At 34.9% G+C, this 26595-nt stretch overlaps 4 protein-coding genes across 6 annotated transcripts; 2 read left to right on the plus strand and 2 right to left on the minus strand.

Annotated features, from left to right (window-relative positions):
• Window positions 1-784: 784 nt before the first annotated feature.
• On the plus strand, window positions 785-3290 carry LOC105162584 (zinc finger protein CONSTANS-LIKE 3). The gene is made up of 2 exons (XM_011080686.3): window positions 785-1625; window positions 2631-3290. The coding sequence occupies exons 1-2, from the start codon at window positions 942-944 to the stop codon at window positions 2937-2939; spliced, it is 993 nt and encodes a 330-aa protein (XP_011078988.2). The 5' UTR covers window positions 785-941; the 3' UTR covers window positions 2940-3290.
• Window positions 3291-6704: 3414 nt separating this feature from the next.
• LOC105162672 (ubiquitin-NEDD8-like protein RUB2) lies at window positions 6705-9512 on the plus strand. Its single transcript, XM_011080797.3, has 3 exons — window positions 6705-6950; window positions 8251-8510; window positions 9106-9512. Exons 1-3 carry the CDS (start codon window positions 6858-6860, stop codon window positions 9227-9229), a joined length of 477 nt encoding a protein of 158 aa, XP_011079099.1. The 5' UTR covers window positions 6705-6857; the 3' UTR covers window positions 9230-9512.
• Window positions 9513-10003: 491 nt separating this feature from the next.
• LOC105162751 (putative protein phosphatase 2C 59) lies at window positions 10004-14160 on the minus strand. 3 transcript variants are annotated; one of them, XM_011081251.3, is made up of 9 exons: window positions 14004-14160; window positions 13255-13559; window positions 11728-11855; window positions 11347-11445; window positions 11089-11247; window positions 10880-10966; window positions 10697-10788; window positions 10532-10606; window positions 10004-10448 (listed from the first exon to the last, which is right to left on the minus strand). In XM_011081251.3, the coding sequence occupies exons 2-9, from the start codon at window positions 13332-13334 to the stop codon at window positions 10236-10238; spliced, it is 933 nt and encodes a 310-aa protein (XP_011079553.1). In that variant the 5' UTR covers window positions 13335-13559; window positions 14004-14160; the 3' UTR covers window positions 10004-10235. The 3 variants fall into 3 exon arrangements, with proteins under 3 accessions (XP_011079553.1, XP_088735832.1, XP_088735833.1); XM_088879706.1 differs by having other exon boundaries at window positions 11089-11445; XM_088879707.1 differs by lacking the exon at window positions 14004-14160 and adding an exon at window positions 13791-13911 and having other exon boundaries at window positions 11089-11445.
• A 1232-nt stretch (window positions 14161-15392) lies between these two features.
• On the minus strand, window positions 15393-24020 carry LOC105163105 (Protein kinase superfamily protein). The gene is made up of 14 exons (XM_011081370.3): window positions 23569-24020; window positions 23225-23348; window positions 22561-22798; window positions 21983-22024; window positions 21700-21771; window positions 21420-21555; window positions 21048-21205; window positions 20635-20719; window positions 19751-19929; window positions 19435-19596; window positions 18779-18928; window positions 18366-18626; window positions 16332-16604; window positions 15393-15658 (listed from the first exon to the last, which is right to left on the minus strand). The coding sequence occupies exons 1-14, from the start codon at window positions 23621-23623 to the stop codon at window positions 15413-15415; spliced, it is 2181 nt and encodes a 726-aa protein (XP_011079672.1). The 5' UTR covers window positions 23624-24020; the 3' UTR covers window positions 15393-15412.
• Between the last annotated feature and the right edge of the window lie 2575 nt (window positions 24021-26595).

Here is a 26595-nt window from a genome sequence, read left to right on the forward strand (position 1 = left end):
TTTTTTTTCTCCTTTTGATGTTATGCTTTCTCAAACTACCATTATAATAATAATCTCTCCTTGTAAATTCCGCTTTTACTTCTTCTGTTACATATATAAAATTTAAGGATAATTATACTCTTGTGATGTTCGGTACAGTAATATATAAACTTTCTGTAGTTTGGAGAATTACATCTAATATTTTTTAACTTTGCTTTAGTTTAACAAATAAGTCTTTTCATTAGTTAAAATTCACCAAATTTGCTGATATTAACAAAAAGTTCAAAAAAAAAAAAATCTATTCTTACCCCTAATGGATTTATTACAGATCAAATAAATCTTTTTATGATCAAATTACTCTTATACATCTTCACGCATTAACGAATATGATGAGGTATATTTTCATCGTTATTAACAAAATAATTGAGGTTAATTATCAATTTCCAATTCAATTTTTTTTATTACTATCAACAAATTCAATATATTTGAACTAATATATGAACTTATTTATTAGACGAAAAATTAGAGAAAATCTATATGTAAATTTCTACACAATTCCCATTCATTCCCTTTATTTTTATTCTCTTTTAATTCATTCTTTTCTTAAAAAAAAAAACGGAGAATTCCTCATTCCTCATCAACCTTTTAATTATCCCCCATTAAAAAAATAAAAAAAAATCTTCAGCTTTTTATCTGGCTAAGGCTTCACCACGTGTCGATCCGTCAGTGGTTCCCCTGCAGATCTCCCATACCCCCAGTTGGCTACCTTGTCCGAACCAGGGGATCTATTCCTATTTCCTTGTTTAATCTTCCGGCGCCTACAACATTACCATTACTCTACAGTCAGTCTTCAAAACTATCACACCATTTCTCTCTCTCTCTCTCTCTCTCTCCCCCCCACCAACTACACAAACGTGATACAAACAAATCCATCAAAATTGTGTACAGAGAGAATAAAAAATATGGGGGGCGAGAGCTGGAGCTTGACGGCGAAGCTGTGCGACTCCTGCAAGACGGCCCCCGCCACCGTCTTCTGCCGCGCCGACTCCGCCTTCCTCTGCCTGCCCTGCGACTCTAAAGTCCACGCCGCCAACAAGCTCGCATCCCGCCACGCCCGCGTCTGGGTTTGCGAGGTCTGCGAGCAGGCCCCCGCCGCCGTAACCTGCAAGGCCGACGCCGCCGCCCTCTGCCCCACTTGCGACCGCGACATTCACTCCGCGAATCCGCTCGCCCGCCGCCACGAACGCCTCCCTATCGTCCCTTTCTACGACTCCGCTTCCGCCACTAAGTCCTCCTCCTCCGCTGCGGCAGCGGAGGAAGCCGAGGCTGCATCGTGGCTCCTCCCCGACCCGAACAATAAGTTGGATGAGGACGCCGGGTCACCCGAATACAAATCTGCTGAGTATTTGTTCAGCGACATGGATCCGTATCTGGACCTTGATCTGATATCCGGAGAGCAGAAGCCAAATAGTCATGAGAAGAAAGAGTACTCTTCCGACAGAGTAGTTCCGGTTCAGAACAAGAACGAGTACGGGTCGGGTCAGTACCCAGGTCCGGTCGTCGACGGGTTTCCCACTTATGATGTGGACTATCCGGGATCCAAGCCTTTCATGTATAACTTCACCTCACAGTCCATTAGCCAAAGTGTATGATTTCTTGATCCTTCCTAATTCCCTTCCCATTATTATTATTATTATTATTTTCTTGATAATTTTCATAGTTATTAGGTAATTAATTTTGCCAAAGAACTTGCTACAACAATTGGATCCAAATAATTAATTTGATCAGCTAAAAGTCAAAGTTTGTTGAGTAAAGTAATTGTGCTACTCTAAATTGAATTTAATGCTCTTTTCTTTATTGTCAAATAAGAAAAAAAAAAAATAAAAGGAATAATTGAGGATAGAGGGATTCATCTTGTATTCTACTTGCCAATAATCTCTTTGTGTGGATCGATTACAATTATATTATAAATTTTAATTATTAATAATTAATATATAATAATTATTAATATCAAATATATATATAATTAATTCATAACTAGTTCTATAGTAGACTAATAGCTATTATGAAAATAGACTAATACTCACATGATGGTGGGATTCGGGCCCATGATTTTTTAGTCAAGATCTTGGCTTTTGCTAATTGAGTCGACTTCATTGGTTAACACACGTCACTAATACATATAAATACGAAGGAACGTATACTTTATACGAATGATGTGTATATATATATATAAAAGTATACGATGAAGTAGTACTTTGAAATGGATATGTATGCAAAGAAATATGTTATATCGTAAGGAATACATATTTGACCGTTAATTTGAATTTAGACTTTTTCTTCATTCTTCGATGCAAGAAATATGGTTGCTTACCTATCTTGTTTGTTGAACACTCCAGTCTGAATTGGTTTTGATCATATCAAAATCAATTATATGACAAGTGTAGTATACTTATTGTGTGATTGATGTATAATTTAAAAAAAGTAGTTCGATCAAGTCTGATTTGAATAAGAGTTTTCTCATATTTATATTGACTCCTGATCAATGAAGTGTGTAATGAACTCAAGATGAGCTTAGCAATCAACAACCTTAGCCCTATGTACCATGTATATTGCCAACAACTTGACTAATTTACAAAAAACTATGACAGGTATCTTGTTCATCTTTGGATGTTGGAGTCGTCCCGGACCACAATGCCATGGCCGATGTATCCGACACCTTTGTAAAGACCGAAGCTATCCCCACCCCCGTCTCCGGGGTCGACAGAGAAGCGAGGGTGTTGAGGTACAGAGAGAAAAGGAAGAACAGAAAGTTTGAGAAAACAATACGGTACGCCTCAAGAAAGGCCTATGCAGAAACGAGGCCGAGAATCAAAGGGAGGTTTGCTAAGCGGTCGGAGCTTGAAGTTGATTCCCTAATATCTGGTGATGCGTCGTACGGTGTTGTCCCGACTTTTTGATCAACTGTATTAACTAGATTTTGTGAGCCTGGGCGACGGCCTGTGGCCTTCTTGTTGTCAACAAGATCATCTAATCAGTGTATGTTGTCTCTACGTGTGTCTTCGTGTATATATGTACCGTTTTAGGGTATTATGAGTATGGTTTTTTGATCGATGCATCGTTTTTATATCATCGATTCTGTAGCGTTAACGTCCCGTTCTCGATGTTCAATATGATGGAGAGTTTTGATGTTGTAAGAAGGGATGAGCTTTGTTGATTCAGCTGTGTCCGAAGAAGGTTCAGTATATGTTGAGCTGCTGCAATATATAGCTGGATAGTTATTATAGAGAACCATGCAGTTTTCTTGTTCATTTGCTTTACTTACATGATTCTCATGCATTTCTCCCGACCATCTAATAGTTACTAAAATCAAGTTTGACAGAATCAAATCAATTATACAATAAATATAATGTATTTCATCATTTTTTTAAATTGTACACTAATAACATAGTCAATATATTATACTATAATTGACTCAAATTTGACCAAACTCAATTTGAAATAGAATTTCCTCATTTTATTATGGTTTATTAAAACAGTTCAAACTCAATAAGAGGTTTCGATTATTTTGTCAAGTGTCTTAATAGACAATTTTTTTTTCTTAATCTGATATGAAATTTAGTTGGATCGAATCATTTGGATATAATAATTAATATGAAAAGTATATCATATTTATATAATTAGTTTAGGTAAATAATAAAATATTGTTTTTTATATATATAACATAAAGTCTACTACGTAAAAAAATATAAAATAGGAGCGGGTGGTGGATAAAGGTGTGGGGCAGAGTGTATCAAGATCTGAAAGCGCATTGGCTGGCCGGATTTCCCATATCCTTTGAACCACACACACCGAAAGTCGCACTTCACATCAAACTCGGGCCCCATTATTATTTTAATACGATTTTGCAGGACTTTTTCATGTCCCTCCACGTGTACCTGATCTTGACGTGTAAAGCATCAATTATTTCTTATATTTTTCAGGAAATATAAAAAAACAAAAAAAAGTTTAAAAAATAAAATAAAATCTTATGACCTCTGCATATTTTTCTGTAGTTTATTTAATTTGGTTTTGTTGATCGTAATAAATCAGATTTGTATACCTTTTTTTTCTTTTGTGTGTGTATAAGATTCAGGTTTCATTAGATTTTATCTAATAAAAAAAAATATACGCAATTATTAAGTTTGATCAATTAAAAATTTATTCGATTTCAATTGATTTAACAGTTGAGTCGAGTTTAAAATATAATTTTATGATTAAAAAATTAAAATTCAATTTGTAATTAAGAAAAAAATACATGAAAATATTAGATTTTTGGGATTATTTTTCCATCCACTGTCTCTGCTCCCACCCAATAACTTAATTTTATTTTTCTCGCTTCTGGTCGGAAAAATGAGAAAACAGTGGCAGAAATAGATGTTGACAACTCATAGTCACAAAATTCAACCAATATAAGTCTTGAACTACGTTTAGTTATACTAAATATCATAATAAAGATCCAAATTTTCACGTAATTGCTATGACAACACTCGGCTCGTATCTTTACGTTACAAAATTTGGTTATGACTTTGTCCCAATATTAAAGTTGTTCGACTATGACATAACTCAAAACCTAAAATCAATTGATTTAGTTGACATCAATTCTCTTTTTCGTCGTGATTTTTAATTCAAAATTATCCCTATCTACGATCACTGTATTTTTTTTTTTTTTTAAAAAGACAAAAAACTAAGGTATATGGCCCAATACGAAACCCATATATACCCCAATGAGATGATATATGTGGCCCATAACAACTTCGGCCCGGATGGTTGAAGGTACGGCCCAATTACCCGGGATGGATGACTTCCCGAATATAACCAAATATATTCCATTTCTTTTAAATATTTTGCTTTAAAAATATTATTAATTATTACATATACATTTGTTTTATCTATGTCAATCAGTGGTACAGTTTGCGGCTCGGTCAGTATTTTTGCTGCCTGAAATATTATTCGCTTTAATTTTATATAAGTCTGATAGTTTTGTCCTGAAAAAATGCCTCACTAGGGAGAAGAAGCATTAAGGCTTATAAGCCATTCAAACTCCTCGTATGTAACTAACATAGAATATCATCAGCCCCCATACAAGAGGTTTGAGACTGGTATATAAGGAAATGTGCATTGCTAAGGAGAAGAGATCTTGGGGCTTATAAGCCACTCAAAATAGTCGTCTGCATCAGTCACATATTTAAATTGTTATATCAATTGAAAATATTCTCATTATATATTACATATCTCGAGCAATATATCTATATTCCATAAAATAGAATAATAAAATTCTAATAAGATACCATAAATGAATAAAGTCGGTCTCGACGTCTAGTATCTACATAGTCTCAATTCCATTGTCTAGAGGATGTAATTAAATCTGATATGTTTTTTTCGATAATATATCTGATATGTTCATAACTGATCCTTGACATTTATTGGATTACTATATATGTTTTTGTATTTTAATTTACGTAAAGTTGTATTAAGTATTGATAGTTTTTGGTGCATAATATTGGCCTTCCTTACTTGCTAAATAAAAATACGTATTTTATTATTTTTTTTTATTGTTAGTTTTAATGTTTTATTTTTTTAAAATATTAAAAATCATCAAACCGTTTTGAAAGTCGTACCTTTGATTTTTATTTTAAAAATAATGATTTAAAAAATTATTTTACAAAATCACCAACGACAATCCTATTTAAAAATAACCTCAAAATAATCAAGATCGCATAAATAATTAAAAACAAGGAAATAAAATCAAACATATTTGACATGCCATCAAATTTTCATGTTTATTATACTATTGGAAAAGTGGAATTCGAATATTCTTAAATAAGTAAATTATGCATTTTAATTAAAAGTATTTAATTTCGAATTTATGTTTCTTAGAAAAATAATAATGGGAGACATTTGTCATCAATATTCTAAAAATTGTTAAAATAAAATATTATCATTTTGGGATATTTGGCTTTGAAAATATTCTCATTCCTCTTTATCTCCTCTCCTCCCTTCAAATTACAATATTCAACTCACCAACACTTTCCAAAAGTTCATTCCCCCACACAAAAAATAATAATAATAATAATAATAGCCATTTTTAATGATTAGCCCTCATATTTTGGATAAATAATTCAATAAAATTACTCTTTTTTGTTCCCTTTTTATTATAAAATTTCATTTTAATACAAATTGGTAGATGGGAGGACCATTTTTGCTAACAATAAATTTCTAGAAATTATAATGTTGTTTTTAAATAGCGTAAAAAAGAATAATCGTCATTACAATTAAAACGAGAGGATAAAATATTTAAATATTTTTTCATGTAATTTAATATAAGGGTAAATTATGAGCTAGTCCGATATATGAATATTTCATTATTGTTTGAAAAATTATCAATAATTTATAATATTAGATAAAATTATGTAATTTTTGAACGTTGGTTTGGAATTCTCAATTTTATCCTTTTTATATAATTGGTTAGTTCAACATGAAAAATAAGTAAAAGTTTAACTGAGACTAAAATTAAACGGTATTGATAATTTTTTTAAATAATAAAAAAAATATTTGTAATTATGATAAATTTTGATTTTTTTTTATAATTTACTTAATATTTAATTGTTATGCAACATGAATTTCATTGGGAAAAAAAGGGGGCTGTGGGGTCAAGAATTGAAGAGCCCAATAGCAAGAGAATGATGATGGCCAGTTTTCGCCCATAAATACCGTCAGGTCCTCAATTCGTTAGCGTATCGGATCGTATTCTTCATTTCTGCAACACTTTTCGAGCCAAGAATTTGAGCCAGCGACGTAGAAATCAAGCAGAAAAAAAGAAATAAAAAACAAAAAAGATGCAGATCTTCGTTAAAACCCTTACTGGAAAAACAATCACGCTCGAGGTCGAGAGCAGCGACACCATCGACAATGTCAAGACCAAGATTCAGGTCCCAGTTTGCCCTCCCCTTTTTATTTTCTGCCTTTTTGTTCTAATTTTGGGTAGTGATTGTTATTTGTTTTGGTTTTGGTTTTGGGTTTGGGTTTTTACCTGTTGTATCTCTGTGGAGTTTGTTGTGCTTGGGGGGAGATTTAGGAGTTTCGGGTTATTCCATTTTTGTGGATTGTGGTTATCGATTTACGCAGTGGATGGAACTAGGGTTTGGAATTCTTATGTTTATTATTTTGTTTTTCTTGATCAGATTCCTGCCCGTTGGGATGTTGTTAAATGATATTTGGTGTATATGCAGCAAGCTTGAATTTCTGTTGTTTAGTTATAAGCTGAAGGTGATTGAACGAAAATTTTCATTGGTTTGGGATTATTAACTTGCCTTATAAATTAAAAACTCTGATTGATTTAATCGGTAAGGCTTTTATATAAATTTCAGTAGTTAATCAGGATTTTGGGTTTGTTGGTGGGGCGTGGAAGGGCTTGAAAGTTTGGGGGAGGAGTCTTCATGTAACTTGCAAATAACATATTAAGAGTCTCTACTATTGCTTGCTTTCACTCTTCTTTCTGTCTTTTTTTTGGTTGGGGGATGGATGGATGGGTGGGTGAATTGAGTTGCATATTTGAAACAATTACTCATGAAAATTGAACTTGTATTTGGGAAATAATGCAGCTTTCATGATTTATGTATATATACGCACATATATTATATATGTGTATTTGGTTGGGAACAATTCCGAGTTCTTTATGTTGGTTGAACTTCAACTCTACGTATATGGTCATTTCATTCGCCCACTTTGCCCCAGTGACACAAGAGGAAATCCAGCTTTTTTATTAGTTAGAAGGTGCTTTATGATTTAACTCATTCCAGATTGAAATATGAAAATAGACTTTTGAAATTAACTCGAATATTTTATCACTGCTTTTGAAGTTTATTTATCGTGATAAGTACTTAGGTTTTGAGTGTGCAGACATGCTTTGAGAAGTCATAAGCTTCATGTTTGTGGTTGGGATTCCTTCAGTTGGATGCTCTTTTGCAAAGTGCATTGGCTCATGAATAGTTGATGCATCTTTTACTTGGGTACTCGCTCGGAACTATTGCTTTTGCGAAAACTGAACATCTCAAATTAGCAAAATTTGTTTCAGCTCTCTACATGCTGGTGGCAAGATTTTTGAGATTACGCATTATATTCTATTTGCTACTGGGTTCGCAACTTGTCATCATTTTTCCGTCCCTTCTCTTACCTGTTATCAACTTATCCTACACACTTTAAACTAACATGATAATTACTGCTCTCCAGGACAAAGAAGGTATACCTCCTGACCAGCAGAGGCTCATTTTTGCTGGTAAACAGTTGGAAGATGGCAGAACCCTTGCAGATTACAATATTCAAAAAGAATCAACACTTCACCTTGTTTTGAGACTCAGGGGAGGGACAATGATCAAGGTCAAGACCCTTACAGGAAAAGAAATTGAAATTGATATCGAGCCAACTGATACCATTGACAGAATTAAGGAACGGGTTGAGGAGAAAGAAGGAATTCCTCCAGTGCAGCAAAGGTTTGTGATATGTCTTCTAAGATATTTGCATACTGTCTAATATTTGGAATTCCTCTTTACTTCCAATGCTGCATGCGCTACTGGATTCTATTGATTTAATTCTTAACTGGAAAACTGGCAATGGCTAAAATCTCTTATTGATCTTTTGTAGTCGGGTGTCGCCAGTGCCCTTCATTGTGTTTTACCCATATGTCAAGTTTCATCTACTGATTTCCAGACACTCCCTGTGTTCCAACTCATTTTTCCATTTTACTTGAGAATTCTGTCTCCCCAAAATTTTACGACCTTCAGAATCCTGGGTGAATTGATTGGTTCCTCTTCCTCTCATCTCCTCCTGACCTCTACTTCTATCTCCGAGTGTAGTGATAGAAAACCCAAACGAAAAGAGAGACATGTGACAAGAACAGTGTCTGGTTCTTGACTTTTTTAAATATGTCATGATGGTTGCATATTCCTGTATATCAATATGTTTCAAACTTGTGAATGCCAAGAAATATCGTAATGCCATGATATTCTTCAGTTTGTAGACTTTGTAGAAATACACAGTCGATATTAGTTTCATTTATGCAACGACATTGAGACTTTCACCTTGTAGGCTTATTTATGCTGGCAAGCAGCTCGCAGACGACAAAACTGCCAAAGACTACAACATTGAGGGTGGCTCTGTTCTTCATCTGGTCCTTGCTTTGAGGGGCGGTAGTCTATCGGCTTCTGCTTAGGAAATTCGCAATAAACTGAGTTAAATTTTATGTACTCATGGGATATGAGTGAATTCTGCTAAGAAACCAGTTTGAGTTGATCTGGAGTTCAACTCCATTCCCTATGTATTTCTTGCTTTTCTTCTTTTTCCTTGGCTTTCTTGAATATTTTGATCCCTCAAGCTGAAAGAGGTTGTAATCATCAGTTCACTGGGCTGACTCCCATCCCCATATAGTAATTTGTAACTCCAGTTCATTGCAAGGGCTGTTTTGATAGTTTTTGCTATATATGTTTTTTGTCTTCCTCCCACCTCTCTTTCAATATTCTACGTGTGCTCAAAACTGATGTTCCTGTAGGGCGTCAGGCTTGTTAAATGTGATACCTTGTTCTTGTGCAGAAGATGTTCCAATTTCCCGGGATGGAAGAAGTTGGAATTGAATTAAAGTACTTGGGAAAATAATTTTGTATGATTCATATGGAAAGAATTTGAAATTTCTACCTATAAATTTTGTCAATCCAGCAAAAGTTGCAAACATTTTTACTTGTGTTAATTATTACTGAAGGATGTTTCATAATTACTCATCACAATGGAAGAAATTAAATCTTGAAAATTCTGTGCATTTCTTTTCAAGAACAACTTATAAAAGTTACAAACGTTTTAGATTGAAATCTTTCTATATATACTATGACATATTATCTCCCCAAGTAAAAGTATCTGTACCAAAATATGGAACTCCTCCTCAACATTTGGTAAATATAGATATATATAAATGTTATATGGCAAGAAGATGAAGTATCAGGTACAAGAGAAAACAAACCTCTCTTACAAACAAGTCTTCTTACAATTTCATATATATACATACTTGTATTGTCATGTATAAAATATATATATATATACATATATATATACATCAAGATGGAAATGAAATATAAAGTTACATCCTGCTTGGCTGTAAACATAGAACTTTTTCAAGAATCACAGCAGCACTTATGTCTGTTTTTATATATTAGTAAAGCACCACCTTTTTACTGGCTCTGTTTGCATGTATGTCCTTCGTGAAGTTGAGAAGCAGATGACGGCTCTCGGACAGGAGCGTTGGATGATTCTTCTTCTTCTGTGACAAACCGGACAACGACGACTGTGATATTATCAGCGCTGCCCCTCTCATGTGCTTCCTGCAGCAGCCTTCTTGCTGCTTCTTCTGGTTCTGGGATTGGCTTAATCATAGACACAGCTTCCTGGGAAACATCAAATTTCACTAACATTCTAGGATCGGAGGGCATACAAGATTTGCATTAAATCAAAGACAAAGATAAGGCACCTCATTTGTTACGACGTCCCAAAGTCCATCACTTGCAAGGATGAGAAACTCAAGGGTGCCATCGACTTTTTCCTCCTGCGTTTAATATCAAGAAATTTCTCATGATGATGCGATAGTTTCTCATGGTTCTCTAACGGTTTCTCAGAAGCAAGTCTTGGAACTCACCTGAATTTCTGGATCAGAAACCACGTACCGCTTCAGCAGTTTATCACCAAATGCACGAGATACAGCTAGCACTCCACCGACTCTCCAAGTTCCTATAGAGAATAGCCCAACCGCAAGTAAACAAGAAAATCGTCCCTTCAACAAGAAATCAATGACAAAAAAGTTATACATGGATTCATTTACCTGCCCACATCACAAAACCTCCAGCATTCTCAATTCTCTGTCTCTCATCTGTATGATTTGGTTTGTGATCTCGAGAGACGGCAATAGCTGCAAAAAATGTTCCGTCAACGACAGTTCTTGCAAATGCGTGCAGCACCTCAAAAGACTGATACAACTCAAACAAAATATTGGAATGAGATTGGTCGAAAGCAAACGTTTTGAAATCTTACCGTCACCACCCCTGCAAATAACAGCTCTTGAGTCCCCAACATTTGCGACCAACAAACGGTCACCGAGAAGGATAGCAGTGGAAGCAGTCGACCCGGCATCCTTGTTCTGATCGCTTTCGTTCTTCAGGAATTCTGAGTCCGTATGGCTGAATGTATCAACTGAAAGGACCACGACTGTTAGAAGGAGAAAAGTAGGTCGAAAAGCAAGCTGAACAATGCAACGAGAGTACATCAAACTAGGCATCACAAGGGACATACCTATAGCTGATTTGATATCAGAAAGAAACTTAGGGTGCCTGACCAGATTACTGAAAAGGTTTCTTTTAACATATTCTGCAGCTTGAGCTCCGCCATGACCTGAGTTACATTTAAGGCAGAAACATAATACGGAACCACCTCTGATATAGCATGATGTTTTATACCAGATAAAAGCATGAAAAACCAGAAATACTCTAGCATCATGCAACAAAAGATCACGATAATCTTTAAGAAACCTTGTAATCCATTCCATACCAACTCTGTTATATGCAAAGAACAAAAGATCTGCTTCTTTTCCGACTCCAAGTATACATGTGTGAGCGTCTGTGTGCGTGTGTTTGTGTGTGTGTGTGTGTGAGAGAGAGAGAGAGAGAGAGAGACCGTCAAAGACTCCAAAGAGACCAACCATCTCTCCATCTACACCATCAATCCTCGTTTCATAGTAATCCTCCATCGAAGACCTTTTACCCTGAGAACTTGCATATCCATAGGTGAACTTTCCATTCTGACTGCATGGAGGAAATTATATACACCAGAAATTAGAGCACATCACATACAATATTTTCTTTACAATACAACAAAGATCAAAGTGATCTAAGTAAGAGATAAAAGAGGAGACCAACCTCCAAATCTGAAGATGTTTTAGATGGTTAAAATCAAATTATCCATGTCGTACACTTCAACACCATTACCACAATAAGGGTGACTTGTCTTAAGGTTATGAATTTCAGACACACTATTTGACCTCATAAGATAACCAAAGATGCGTTCTGTTACACTAAACTACCAGATCACCTTCAGGTGAGGCGACAAGCCAAAAAATGATACAGCATTAATAAATGACAAGAAATTAGAGAGCACTATTTTTCGTTATTTTTGCTTCAACTTTAAAGTTACCTATGTTAATCATCACAGAAACTGCCCTGATGAGAGGTTCTTATCTTAGACAGTGATGAGCTTCTACTTCGCTGGACATGATTTTATTCTTTTTATTGTTTTCAAATTAAATAAGCTTGCATGGACCGTGTCTCCTCAATATGGAACATTGATGCCTATTTCTAGGATGAAAACAAACCAGATGTTCAGATGGGCAAATTCAGATTCCTCGAATGGAGAAGGCTAAACAATAGTTTCTATCAAAATGCAATTGTTGTATGCATGACAGAACAAACGGCAAATTTGTGAAGCGTTTTGAATCATGAAGATGGGTAGTCAAAGGTGGATTACAACGAAAATAGTCCACACTTTAACTCAAGGATTATGCGTAAGCAATTTGGGTCTGTAGGACAACTCTAACAATTGAAAGCAAAACCTATTTCTTTTCTAGATTTATGTATCAACAGTCAGCCCAATAAAACATCACAATTTTTTATTCTTGACCAACCAACCATATAAATCCCATACATACTCCAGAAGATCAAGCCACGAACCAATCACACCTACCTAACAGGAAATCAAGACTGATGATCAAGTTATTCACCACACAGACTCTGGAAATACATAATTTTTGTACACAGCGAATGAAGCATTTTCACATAACAGCAACAACAGAATCAATTAAAACAACTTCAGCCACAGCTTAGATATGAAAACAGCCAAGCAGAAAGAGAGAAAAGAAGCATGAAAGCGTCGAGTTAGGCTTAGCATTTATTGTACTGTTCCTTCTTTACTCATTAACATTGATTCGACGCATTAATAACGGCTGAAAAAGCTAATCAAGAAACCTCATTGTCAGTCACATAACATAAACAACACCTTAAAATGAAACAAACACCACAAACGAATATCTTAAATCACAATGATCACAATGCATAGATTACATGCTCAAGAGGAAGAGAGAGAAGAAAACGTGAAACAAGAAGATGTTTAAACATATCCCTACAGCAAAACAGGGGGCTGGAGGATCACCTAAGGCCACCACCGGTGACCGGCCCATTGACACGGACATGGCTTGGAGATTGTGGCCACACCAAATTCAGAAAACCCATCTCACCAATCTGTCCCAAATTCTTTTATTGTAACTATGCCTCAATTCTGACTTTTCCTAATCAATAAAATAAAAAATACCACCCTATTCTCTTCCTCTTCTTCTTTGTTAAGAAATCTTCATAACCCAAAATGGGAATATGTTTATTGTTCAAAGTGGGGAATAATACACCATCACAACCATCTGAGGTAACCTCAATTCCAATCACGGAGTTCTCCAATCCAACCTGCCAATATCCAAAAACAAATCAAAAACAAAAAAAAGAAAAAGAAAGAAAAGGAGGAAAACACATCAAACTTCAAGAATAGATCTAATTTGCATGTGGATACATAACAACCCTTAAAAATGAAATCTTCAGACGGAACAACCATCATTACTGATATCACAACATAATTAGAAAGAAAAAAAAAAAGAAAAACGCAAGTTATCATACTTGTGTGTGTGTGTGCATGTCTACCTTGTTATTAACATCATGAATCATTATAAAAGTCTAAGCTTTTTTTTATAATTTTCCATCTTGCCTTCAAATATCCAACCTTGATCACAACATAAATTCACGAAACCTCCATTTCATTTTCAGTCATCCAAGAAACAAGGAAAAGAAAGCATGAACATATATATATAAACACACATATGTATTATGCAAAGAAAGAGATAGATATGGAGAGACCTCAAGGAAGGACCAGAGGAAGAGAAGGCCATGGGGGGGAGAGAGAGAGAGAGAGGAACTTGCAAGAGAGAAGAAAATGGAAAAAAGACAAGATGGAGAAAGAAAGGGGGAAAGGAGTTTTGTAATAATAGGAAATTATTGGAGCAGTAGTTTCAACGAAAGAAATAGCTTTGCATCAACCCGTCGCCAATAATCACCAAACTGTTCACTTTTCGCATTTTCTTGCTATTTATTTGGAGTAAACAGTTAATTTTAGAGGGCTAAATTCCATTTGCTCCTTTCAACCAAATGAATTTGATCACACCTTAAAAACAACAATATGGATTCTCCTTTTGCAGAACTAATTACTAAATTATTGATTGGGGAAGAGTCGGTCAAATACTTGCATGCATGGCATGGCAGTTGTTGTGACTATCGTGTGATTTGTGTTTATTTTTTATCCAACATATATCTTATGATATAAGCTATCAATGCAGTAAATTTATCAAAATATGAAAGTAATGAAGTAATCAAATAAAGTTTTAGATTAGAAAGTTGCATCATCAACATAGAATTACGACGCTTATTGTTGTTCTAAAGTTGTAATTGCATAAATTTTAAGGGTCGATAATAACTCCAAAATAAAAATCAATTAGCTCTCGATAGTATCAACCAGTACACAATCACCTTACCAGAATTTTAAACACTTGGGAAAATATAAGCATGTAAACAAGAATGCCACGGGCCTTTAGATGGTTCAAAATTAATTTGAAACGTATCTCCAGCAGCAGTTGGCAGCGCGGACAGCTGTGGCGGCCCCTTCCGCCTTATTACCAACATCGATGACTGTATTTATCACATCATGACATGATCGATACCTACACGACCAATATCATCATCTTCTAATTGGAGGGGGAAAAGAAAAGGAAAAATATTTGGAAAGGAACCAACATAAATAGTGACCTTCTAATTTTTCTTTCACATGATCCTAGGAATCAAATTGGTGTAGAAAATTTGGATTTAAACCATACTCATGCTATTAAAAAATTAAACCCAACATTTCAACTCTATCAATATTGAGAATAGATCAAAATCACTCATTACGACTTGCACTTGGTCTTCTAGATTACGAGTTTAGCATATTTAGTTCTATGGATAAACCAAAAAATATTACAATTTTTCATTTCATGAAACCAAATGTGTCGCAATTTTTTATCCTATGAATTAAAAATGGTACAATCTTTTGTCTTATAGAATAGGATCAAATTTGCTACGCTCGTAAACTGTGGGATCAAAAGTGTAGCGCACTCTATCATGTGAGACCAAAATTGCAATTTTTTCTAAAAGGAATAATTAATTAGAGAGAGAGAGAGAGAGAGAGAGAGAGAGAGAGAGAGAGAGAGAGAGAGAGAGAGAGAGAGAGAGTGATGCTATAAATTTTGAGGAGGGTTGTTGGCTACATTACGAATTATCTTTGATATACAAACCCACAAGGTATCGGGCAGTTTGTGGCGAGAGTGTGCCAACAGTGCTGATACTACATCAAATGCAAACTTTTGAAACTCAGGTTTTAATGCTAGCCGGATGGTCATGGCTGTCCATGCATCTGGTGCTAACATCACTGCTTCTCTAAGAGATTGAACCCCGTTAACCACTCTCGATAGCATAGCCTCACCCTGCCGCCAATACACATCAAAATAATCAGTTTACAGAAAAGAGCGGGAACCATTGTTACATCACGCGGGCATATGAATTACACTAAATGCACAATTACAAACACAAACGCGCGCACACACACAGCAGTGGTCTTACAAGAAACATCAAAGGACCATTCGTGTTTTACTAGTATGATAATCTCAACAAGCGACCAGGATATACCTATGCATATGTGGCGTTGATATTTAGCTTCCTAGTCATAAAATACATACTAATATGGAGATCAGACTTTTTTTATGCTAGGTTAAAAAGGTAGGATTTCATTGAAAATTACTCCCTCTCTGCCAACCCTGTGCTTTACGGAGACCCAGGTCACTGAATCTAAACTTCCCCTGACGACTCACTAAGATAGGGAATCAGTGTCCTCCCACAAATGACAAGTTACTCAACAGGCTTGCATAACCAGGGTACCAACTAGCTGACGTAAAAGAACAGAGGGGTTTAGGTGACTCATTATCATCCCATAAGTATCCAACAAACCCCGGCTGCATCCGAATCACCAATTCAGTCTTAAAATAAAGAAATTCATAACAAAGCTCCTCAAAACAAGGTGCTAAAAAATTGATAGAATTTAGGACATAAAACAACTAAAGTCCTTATGAATTTCTTAAAGCATTTTATATGAAGACAAACCTCGGATTCCGGCTTTGCCCCTTCAACTTTTTCATCAGAAAAGCAAGAAACTACTTCCTGTTCAAGAAAAGTATCAGCCGCCTTAAGTATGTCCCTGATAAGGAAAACCCGGACCCTTGAACCTTTCCTCGATAGAATGAATTGGAAAAGATCCTCGGTAGCAGCTACAACAGCACGCATATTGAACGACTTCCATCCCAGTGGATTTGAATCTTCTTGAGGTTCCGAAGAAGTCCCATTAGTTCCAGAAGCTTGTTCAGATATTGCTACTATCTGAAAGTGAAAAAACATAGACGAACAGTTAAAGTGTTTGGGAAAACTTGACAGATAAATTCAGCATTAAAGGATATGTTTATAAACCAATAACAAGCTTTATACCCCAAGACAAGCAATGCAAAAGACAACATAATGGCAAGAAAACTGTAGAGATCACGACATACAATATATTGAGGAAGTAGACTGACATTGGCCTTATAAACGACATTTCATTAAGCATTAGTAATCCTTCTACATAACTTTTAGACTGCTTGACATGTATCCAAGCTTTCAACTACTACGAACAAGGGAATCAAGATGGGTGTAGTAATCCTTTTAACATTTCATTATATTGAAGTCCAAACCTCTGTTCCATTTTCTCTTAAATAACTACACTTTCTAAACCTCGCAAGTATATATTTAATTTATCAACTAACTCATAAGAATTCATTTAATCAAACCTCTTATATATTTATAACTATCGTTTTTAATAACATCCCTAGGTTAGATTATCATTAAAAACCTCATTTTCCGATATTAATAACATAATATTTCTTAAATATAATTTTCGGAATATTTTTATGAATTTTCTATCAATTCCTCGCATTGTATAATTTAATTAAACACCAATATATAGAATTAAATATTTGGTTAATAATACCGATGGAATTGCGTAAATTAACTATAGTAATACTTAAATCTAACAAATCTAATAATTTAATTAATAGACTATATCATTTTTATATCAAATGTGATATTTAATTTAACACTAATTTAAGTAGCCAAACTAGTAAAATACTCCGATTAAATAGTATATCGGTCAATATAAACAACATTTAATAAACGCACTAATTAAATAATATAATTATATATATTATATAAATTAATATAAATTTCGTACCTCTGTTTTTTTTTCCGCCGAGAGAAAAATTGCAATTTACCAAAATGTGTTTATTTGTGTTTGTGTGCGTGTGTTTGTGTTTGGTGTGTGTGTGTGTGTTGTGTTTTAAAATGTAAGAGGGGAGGGTGAGGCGGTGGGTGGCCCATGTGCTGCCTATCCTTACAATTTAAAAGAGCCTATCCAGAAAGATAAAATTTAGCGCCAGTTTAAAACCATCAAATGACGTAACTGGAACCACACTCCTTAGCTCTATATATGAGATTTTTTGGTAACCAGTAACTTTCTTTTTTCATAATGGACAAATTATCTGGTAGGTAAAGGTTATTGGAGAAAATAAATAAAATTAGCGATATGTATTATTATCTATTTTTGGTCATTCGCCAAATTTTGGAAAAGAGCAAGTGAATTATGTATTTTTACATTTTCATTTGAATTAGAATTTTTTGCAAACTTCAAGAAAAACAATTATAATTTTAAATTTATCAAAGATGTATTTATGAATAGACAAAACCTCATAAAGTGATGTAGTTTACCATTTTTTTTCTTAGGCTTATATATGTCACAAGGACTGACATGCAAAAAGGACACTTCAGATGGCACTAAAATGCAAGACGGAAGCATCAAATGCTAACCCTTCATGGTCAGGGCAAACCTATTTGAGGTTAGCTCTACTTTAGAATGAAAATTGACCATCTCCACCTCAGTTGCTTTGGAGACTTCCAAGTCAAGGATTAACAAGAATGTACCAGCTGCTACATCTTTCATGTATTTTCTAACCTAAAATCTAAAAATTTGGATACTTTCTACAGCCTGATCTTTGAAATTATAAAGAGCCTTCGAGGAGTGCGAGAAAGAGAGAAGAAATGGAGAATACCAACCAGTTTTTCTAGCCGATTCCATCTTATAGAGCCATCATTCCGGATCAGAAGTTGCCCCAAGATTTTCCTCATATCAGGGCTTGGGTCCATCAATAGCCTACCGATGACGAAAGGATATGCACTCTCAACCACTTTGAAATCAGGATCCAAGACCTTTGCTGTTCCTTCAAGTGATCCGAGGGCTCTTATCACCAGGGCATAATCCGGAGGAAGAGAAAAATTGAATTCATACATAACATCATATAACTGGTTCATTATACCCTGAATGCAGAGGAATATAACAAAAAGGTTCAAGTATGATATTGAGTGAGGCCAAGTAGACCATTGGAGTGGAATCAATAACACAAAGTTTAATCTGCAAAGCACTTCGATGTCACACTTCTCAAACCTTTTATGAATAGATAGTTTCTGACCTGGAAATCTTGAGACGATCTTGTTCCATCGCCAAAGGATGTTTGCAAAGCATCTGACACAGACTGTATGTCGACACCTTCAGGTATAAATCCCAGAGACAGGAAGTCATTTGCCAACCCTAGAGAGTCCCGATTGACAAAGTGCACCAGCTGGTCCAGAGCATCATCCAAAATTAGTAAAACACAATATCATCTCGTGGCCATTGTTTTGTTTCATTTCCAAAAGCCCATTTTTGATCCTATACTATTTCAAATTGTGAGATCATGTTCCGCCTTTTTTTTTTGTAGGATTGGACAATAAATTCCAGAGTCTCTTCTATCACGTTTTTTTTTTTTTACAAAAAAAACTATCACATAACATCATGCCTTTTCGAACAAAATAACTATCACCAAAACATCCCAAGTCAAAACACTTTTTCATTCTATCACATTTTTTCTTACAAAAAACTATCACATAACAATAACAATAACAATAATAATTAACACATTTTCATCCTATCATGTCATTTCGTACAAAACCCATAAAACATACTAATCCAAATATACTTTCATTTCTCAGACAAAATCCGATACAAAAGATAAAAACTCACTTTGAAATATTGGAAACTGAAATTGAGAATGAAAACAAAACCAAACGTCGTTTAAAATTTGCTCACCACTCTAATAAGTCCCACACGATAGTGGCGTGGAATATCACCCATCATTCCAAAGTCAAAATAAGCAAGGGAGCCATCCTCAGTGGCAACAAGATTTCCAGGATGAGGATCAGCATGAAAAAATCCCACCTCCAGTAGTTGCCTCAAAGAGCAATACAAACCCTAATTATAACAATTACAAAAGCATAATATAGCAACAAAATCAGCAGAAGGATCCAACAGTAAATGTAGGCTGGAGCATAGAGCAAGAAGCAATATCAGACACCTTAGTTGCAAAAGAAAGAGCACTAGTTAATGGCCCTGGCTCTTTTATTACCTCATCAATCAATTGCTTCCGGTTTAAAGAAGCCTCTGCTAGTCGAATTTTATCTGTAAGTTTGATTCCATCTAGCCATTCCATTGTCAGCACACCTTTGCGGGTTAGATTCCAGTATATCTTGGGAACTTTGACACCACCAACTTTCCGAGGTGCTGTAGTCTTATCTTTTGAGTATGCTTCCATATTACATGAGAACCCAACAGCAAAACTTAAGTAAACTAGATATGAACACCTTACCACAAAGAGAGGATCATGTAAAGAAGTAATGAAAGGCTGTTCCATTTCCAGATAAAATAATCTCTGGAGTGGATATAGCAGCCAAAACTGAATAAACATATTAGGGATTGAAGTCACATTAATTGATAACAGGTAGAAATATGAGCTTCTTCCTTGCTTTCTGCGGTGATGCAACAGCTTCAGTCAGACAACTAATCTAGATATGGAGGAAAAACATTATCCATGTGAGTATGACGAAGTAGTTTTAGCAAACTTATATTTGAGAACCACAATCTACTTTAGTTCTCCTGTTTGATAATGACTTGGATACATCAACAGTGTTCTTCAATCCTATCCGAGAAGCTCTCCAGTGTAGGATCAAAGCTGAGAATTATTGAGCTTGCATGAGAGGCCACATTGAATCATATGCTCTTTGCCTTCACAGCCTTCACAACGATTCTCTGATTTGACTTTTTCTATGGTGACTAGACAATCAAATTGTTGGGCTGGTTCAACATCTTTCCTTGTTATGTGTATTGCAATGTGAAATGTCTATGCCACATCACATGCAAGGAAGGTGGAACTTCTCTGCCCAACGGATTTAACAATACAACCACCAAATAAGAAACCAAAGATTAAACTGTCCGAAATTTGGAAAAACTTACAGGAGCGGCAGCCATAGAGAGCAGCAAAGCGCTCAGCATTTTGACCCTCCAGGATGTAGTCAATCTCCTCGAACATATGTCTCACCTGTCCATTCAAGCAAAATCTAAACTCATTACAAAATGTGATCAATTATGAGGTAACCATTCTGACTATGAAGTGGACCAACTGGAAGAAACTCCCCCAAGGTCACAGCATGTACAAGACTCAACAAGATACTGGCATCCAATAACCAATCAGTTAGAGAAAAGAATCTGCATCTTACAGCTGTCAACAAGCCTGAATTAATGATATACTAATTTCATGAAATGTCTAGGTGCGAGGACAATGCCAATTAAGGTGCATGTGATTCTTTCTTAGAGCATATGTGAAATACTAAGGGCGACCATATTGGAGACCATAACATGAGGCTCACCATCTCATTTACTGCTACTAACAGATCCTTACGTGCTTTGGCGAATCGCTTCAGCTGGCCTCCAATCATATTAAATAAAAGGGCATCAAGGGTCAATGCATAGGACATCCCAGGCCTCTGAACTTTGACAGCTACCAGCTCTCCAGAATGCAGGTGAGCTGCAAAACTTGAAGCAGCAAACAAACATTTAGTTGAATTTGATGCACTGCTAATTCACCCCAGGCAGGCCCATGCCAAAAGGGCCTCTTACTCTACCCACCGGACCCCATCCTACCCTTGGACACAGAGAAGAAAGAAATACCCACCAACATAGACTGATTTGTGCTGAACATAACTGCTATAAGTTTGCAATACAAATCTCGGTTTTCTGACCTTTGTAGACTTGGCCCAGCGATGCTGCAGCAATAGGCTCATCACTAATATCAGCAAATATCTCTGCTATAGGCATCCCCAACTGGGACTCAATGGATTTAATTGCAACATCTGTTGAAAATGGAGGTATACGGTCCTGGCATTGATACAACAACTTCAATTTTAATATACAAAGCACTAGGAGAAAAGCATTCACAAGGTTTAATCTAATTGAGGAAATTTCTTAGCCTGAACATATTAAAATAAATAAATAAATAAGAAATTGGAAGAGCAAGCAAACCTGTAATTTAGCAAGTTCTTGGCAATACACGGCTGGCAGTATGTCTGGTCTTGTGCTCAAAGCTTGTCCAAGCTGTGAATCAGAAAAGTAGTAAGTTAAACTAATGCCCCTTGATTACGTATACCAGCTCCACAATCCAGATGGGTCTCATGTGCATTACTTAATGGTCAAAGCACAACAAGGAACAGCAAAAACCAGTAAACCATCAAGACAATATGCCTTCATTCAGTAAAACTGCCAGCCTTATAGAAACCATATATTCAGAACATGAAACATAACTTACCTTGACATAGAAAGGCCCCAATTGAATGAGAGTTTCTCGAAACTGCAACGTGTTAAAGCACATTATGCAATTGTGAGATAAATACAAGCAATAAAAGACAGTAACGAATAAAAAATAGAGACTGAATTTGGTCCAAGATCTATCCATTTTGTACTTCTACTAAATATCTCATCTTCAATACAAGCCTTTTCACCCTAACTAGGTTAAAAAATAATACAAATAACCTATTGGTGCACAGTTATTTGACTTACTGGATAAATATAAACTCATATGCATGACATAAGACAAAATACATCAAGTAGGACATAGCCACTAAATTCAATATGTAGCACCAAATTTTCAGCCACTTATCATAGCATGGTACCTTTTTATATTCTCCACTGTACAACTAGTATATCCTACCTTCAAAATTAGTAGTTCATGTTTTTCTGAATTTTTTCAAGCAATGAAATAACCATTTCAAAGACATACTCCATTTTGAACTTCTCCTTGGATTAAGTGGGTAAGTTGCTGAATTCAGGACACATTTCAGAGAGTGAATTTACAACATTCTACTAGCTAGGGATGCTATAACTAACCTTAACAGAACGCTTTTTCATATCATGAACGAAGAGGCGCCAAATGGTTAGCTTCAACACATGGAATGAAATAATTGCAGCTCTATACAAAGCCAGGAATGGCCCAAAACGGTATAATACGGAAACACTTCTAGAACCAAGCGCACGTCCAAATTGACTTTCAAGCGACTCTTTCCTCAGCTTTGCATACTCAGCAGAAGGTCTTTCACCATGAACGCTGGAGTAGCCACTAGAGAAACTGCAAGTTCAACAAGACGAGAAAAAGATTAAAGAGGAATATCTAGTTTGTATAAAGATAAAAATGATTGCAACACCTGAAATAATGTGGCCTCAGTAAATGATGGTAATCACATAACATTAATGATTTCTGGGTACCAAAAGAAATCAACAGAGGGATATATGTATTAGTAGTTACTCCCACAGTACTACATATTTTATAAAAAGGAAACAGAATTGTAAAATGTATCATCAATCAAACAGAGTCGACACCCAACAAGACCAGAGACGCCACAAAATATGGGATAGATTCTTGCATAAGGTTGTCCAAAACACTCTAAAGAATAAAACAGTACTCAGTATCATCATCAATCATCAGTCAGTAAATTCTATTCTCAATATGAAAATGCAATAATATAAACACTTTAACTAAGCAAAGTAGTCTCACAATTTTGGTTGCAAAAACCGCGAAAAAACAACATCATCATGCACTCTTCTGATAAGATTTTTGGGCCCTCCCAGTAGCATCAGCCTCCACCGGATGGCCTCACCATAATTTCCATTCCATAAAACTGCAAAAGTTCCAACAAAAACATATTAGCGGAGACACCATACAAACACTGACCAAACGGGATCGCAACATCGAGACAGTAGAAAAATCTTGGGAAAAATCCCTCTCAATCACATTAATCACAATTTATTTGAAAACAGTGGACCAACAAGCAACACAGACAACAAAGATGAAAAAAAAAAGAATCAATTAACCACGCTCCAAAACAAATAGGAAATTACTCGTGGAGCGAACAGGGAGACTCTGGCGTTTGAGACAAGCGGCCACGCTCCTCATGGGAACAGAAGATGGAGAATAAATTCGGGGGCACCTATGAATTCTGATGTAATCCCATTTGACACCGGATGCAACGTGTTCGTGAAAATGCGTGTACGGAGATTCTAGGAATGTTTTCGTTTATTAAGCAGTGCCTTCAGGTTGAAAGCGGTGATGATGAAGTCGGCTGTGAGTTGTGGGTGTGAGCGTACAATATAGCTGCATTTTCTTGAATTGGAATGCGGCAGAAAACTGAAGCACCCAAAGGCGTAGGAAAACAAGAGCTGCTAAGCTTGAAAGATTGACACGTTTTGGAGTTGGTGACACCTACGAATAACCTCAAATGGATCAACCCTCACACTTTTATACCCAATTCCTTGCTCGTAACATTAGATTCGAGGTGATTGAGAGGGTGCATCTCATAACTTGTTTGATAGCACAATATGTTTGAGAGTTTATAAGCTCTAACAATGTGCTTGACTAAAATATTTTAGAAGTTTATAAGATATTATATCTTATTTTAATAATAATTTTTTAAAATATTTGAATAAAATAAGATTTTAAAATTTATAAGATGTTTTCGGGTACTTGGCATAAATAAGGTTTTTTATTAGTAAAATGACTAAAATTGATGATACTATTAGAATCCAAATAAGTTGTTATTTTTTTATATATATTTTGCTTTAGAATTTTTAAAACGCTTTTATAAATAATAACATTAGCTTAATTCAAAATAAAATCTTTTTACAATAAAAAAATAATGAATTATTACCTTAATTTTTTAATAAAATAATATATATGTACATTCATCCTAGTTGAATATTAATTTAGATATAGTCTATGCTACTTTATTAATGCAATGATTATTTCTAATCTTATAATTTATAATATCTTGAAGTTATATTTTTCAGTAAATATAATATCAATCCCAATCTTATTTTTATTTAATTATAATAATTTACTATTAAATAATTGAGTATTTTCTCTTTTTCAAATATTAGAAAAATTAAATAGTAAAAAAAATTTAAAAATCCTAGACAGAGAAAGAGTGTGTGTCTGTGTGTGTGTGAGAGAGAGAGAGAGGAGCTTGTGTGAGTGTATGAATCGGGATATTTTTGGCTTATGCTATATAAAAATTTTATATAACTTATAGGATCTTACAAAAAAATTATAGAAAAAATTAGGAAAGTTAATTTTTTCGAAAAAACTTATAAGATCCAAAACATCTTATTTTAAAATCTTATAAGATTTTTTAAAAAAACATTAGTCAAATACTTTATCGGAGTTTATAAGCTCTGTAATATTTTATAAGATGTTTTAGGAGCTTATAAGCTTAGCCAAACACCTTCTTTATCGGAATTTATAAGCTCTTTTAACATTTTATAAGATGTTTTAGGAGCTTATAAGCTTGGCCAAACTAAGCTAGAAATTGAACGATCATTTCTGAACTCATTCCAACACGTACTAGTATAATTTAAGAATTGAAATACCCATTCCTTTGAGAAAACTCATTTTTATAAGTATGTGACTAGACATTCCCCCATTGCCCATGATTTTAGCTATCCCTAATAGCTTGGAAATAAATTATTGATTTATATTGCTAAAATTACTTTCAATAAAATTATAGTTTCAAGATTTATTGTTCATAAAATTATATATTATTTTGAATAAAATAAATATTAATATAAATTTTATATATGTGCTATCAAATTATAAATTATATAATATAAAGGATTTAAATTTTCAAATATTTTATTAAATATAATATAAAGTTGTTAACATCATTACGTGCATTTTAAAAATATTACCATAAGCATAAAATATTATATAACTTTGTGCTACACCCCAACTTCCTGAATTATTCAAGTCAGATTTAATTTTGGATTTTTTTTTAATTTGTTTTCTTGATCTCATATGATATGGCTAAAATGATTTTTATTACTTACATTTTGGAATTTATATTAGTTTGTAATGATTGGGTAAAACCCACTTTTTATACGAAATACTTAAAATACCCTTAATGAAGGATAATTTAGTCATTGCACGACTTCAGATTCACGCACTCTTAGAAAGCGGGCCGAATAACCCAGGACCCGGATCCGGATCATGCATGAAGACCCCGCACGAGAGCCATCCGATTGAGGATGCTGATATGTGACCCATACAACAGTATCCACATGGGTCCTATAAATACCCCAAGACGCTATATTTTGAGGTAACTGAATCATCACTTTTTCGATCTATCTTCTCTTAATCGCACATTTTTACCTCGATCACCACTAACTTGAACGTCGGAGGATCGTTGTCAGGGACACACTCGACGAGTTTCACGTTATTGTTTCATTCTCCGGAACCCAATACACGATCTTAGTGGAGTTAGCATTTAGCCAAAAGGTCTACTCTTGAGATCGCGGAATTCGAGTAAAATTAGTTTGATTTTGGTATGAGTGAATAAAAAATTATGTTAAGGGTTGAAGGAAAAAAAAAAAAAAGAAAAAAATGTTAACACATAATTTTAGTGTCGTTAGTTTTCAATTTTCATACTTTATTTATTTACATTTATGTTTACATGCTTTTTATTATTATTTTATATTGTTTATTCATCGTTTATTATTACTATTAATATTCATCCAAACGAAACCCGTCGTCATTCTACCCCTTCACCCTGTCGACCCCCAAACCCCCACCTCGCCACCTTCGGAGCTCGCCTATCGCCCCCACGTTTGCCCTTTTTGTTACAAGAATATGATTTTTTCGTAGTATTATAAATTATGTGATACAATAATGAAATTGAGATTTAAAATCATGTGCAAGTCATGTGAGTCCATTTTAATGGGGACATGGACAATTTTGCCCCTATTTGGTTGCCTGAAAATGAAGTTTTATTCATCCCTTTAGATTGGCGTGGGATCTGCCAAACTAATAATTTATGAAGGTAGAAAATGTGGGTTTTTATTTATGTAGGGTTTGAATTAGTAATTTCCTTGTTTATG

The sequence above is a fragment of the Sesamum indicum genome, linkage group LG1 (assembly GCF_026168435.1).
Source record: "Sesamum indicum cultivar Baizhima isolate 11 linkage group LG1, ASM2616843v1, whole genome shotgun sequence".
In the NCBI taxonomy this organism is placed as follows: domain Eukaryota; kingdom Viridiplantae; phylum Streptophyta; class Magnoliopsida; order Lamiales; family Pedaliaceae; genus Sesamum; species Sesamum indicum.

Excerpts from the sequence above, each read along its gene's own strand:
- LOC105162584 (XM_011080686.3), top strand. The coding sequence starts at position 942 with ATGGGGGGCGAGAGCTGGAGCTTGACGGCGAAGCTGTGCGACTCCTGC. Across the intron at positions 1,626-2,630 it reads CACAGTCCATTAGCCAAAGT|GTATCTTGTTCATCTTTGGA; the intron begins GTATGATTTCTT and ends AAACTATGACAG.
- LOC105162672 (XM_011080797.3), top strand. The coding sequence starts at position 6,858 with ATGCAGATCTTCGTTAAAACCCTTACTGGAAAAACAATCACGCTCGAG. Across the intron at positions 6,951-8,250 it reads ATGTCAAGACCAAGATTCAG|GACAAAGAAGGTATACCTCC; the intron begins GTCCCAGTTTGC and ends ACTGCTCTCCAG. Across the intron at positions 8,511-9,105 it reads ATTCCTCCAGTGCAGCAAAG|GCTTATTTATGCTGGCAAGC; the intron begins GTTTGTGATATG and ends TTCACCTTGTAG.
- LOC105162751 (XM_088879706.1), bottom strand. The coding sequence starts at position 13,334 with ATGGGTTTTCTGAATTTGGTGTGGCCACAATCTCCAAGCCATGTCCGT. Across the intron at positions 11,446-11,727 it reads TCTCTTTGGAGTCTTTGACG|GTCATGGCGGAGCTCAAGCT; the intron begins GTCTCTCTCTCT and ends AATGTAACTCAG. Across the intron at positions 10,967-11,088 it reads TATTTGCAGGGGTGGTGACG|CTATTGCCGTCTCTCGAGAT; the intron begins GTAAGATTTCAA and ends CATTTTTTGCAG.
- LOC105163105 (XM_011081370.3), bottom strand. The coding sequence starts at position 23,623 with ATGAGGAGCGTGGCCGCTTGTCTCAAACGCCAGAGTCTCCCTGTTCGC. Across the intron at positions 22,799-23,224 it reads CGGTTTTTGCAACCAAAATT|TTTCTCTAGTGGCTACTCCA; the intron begins GTGAGACTACTT and ends TTGAACTTGCAG. Across the intron at positions 16,605-18,365 it reads GGAATCGGCTAGAAAAACTG|ATAGTAGCAATATCTGAACA; the intron begins GTTGGTATTCTC and ends TTTCACTTTCAG.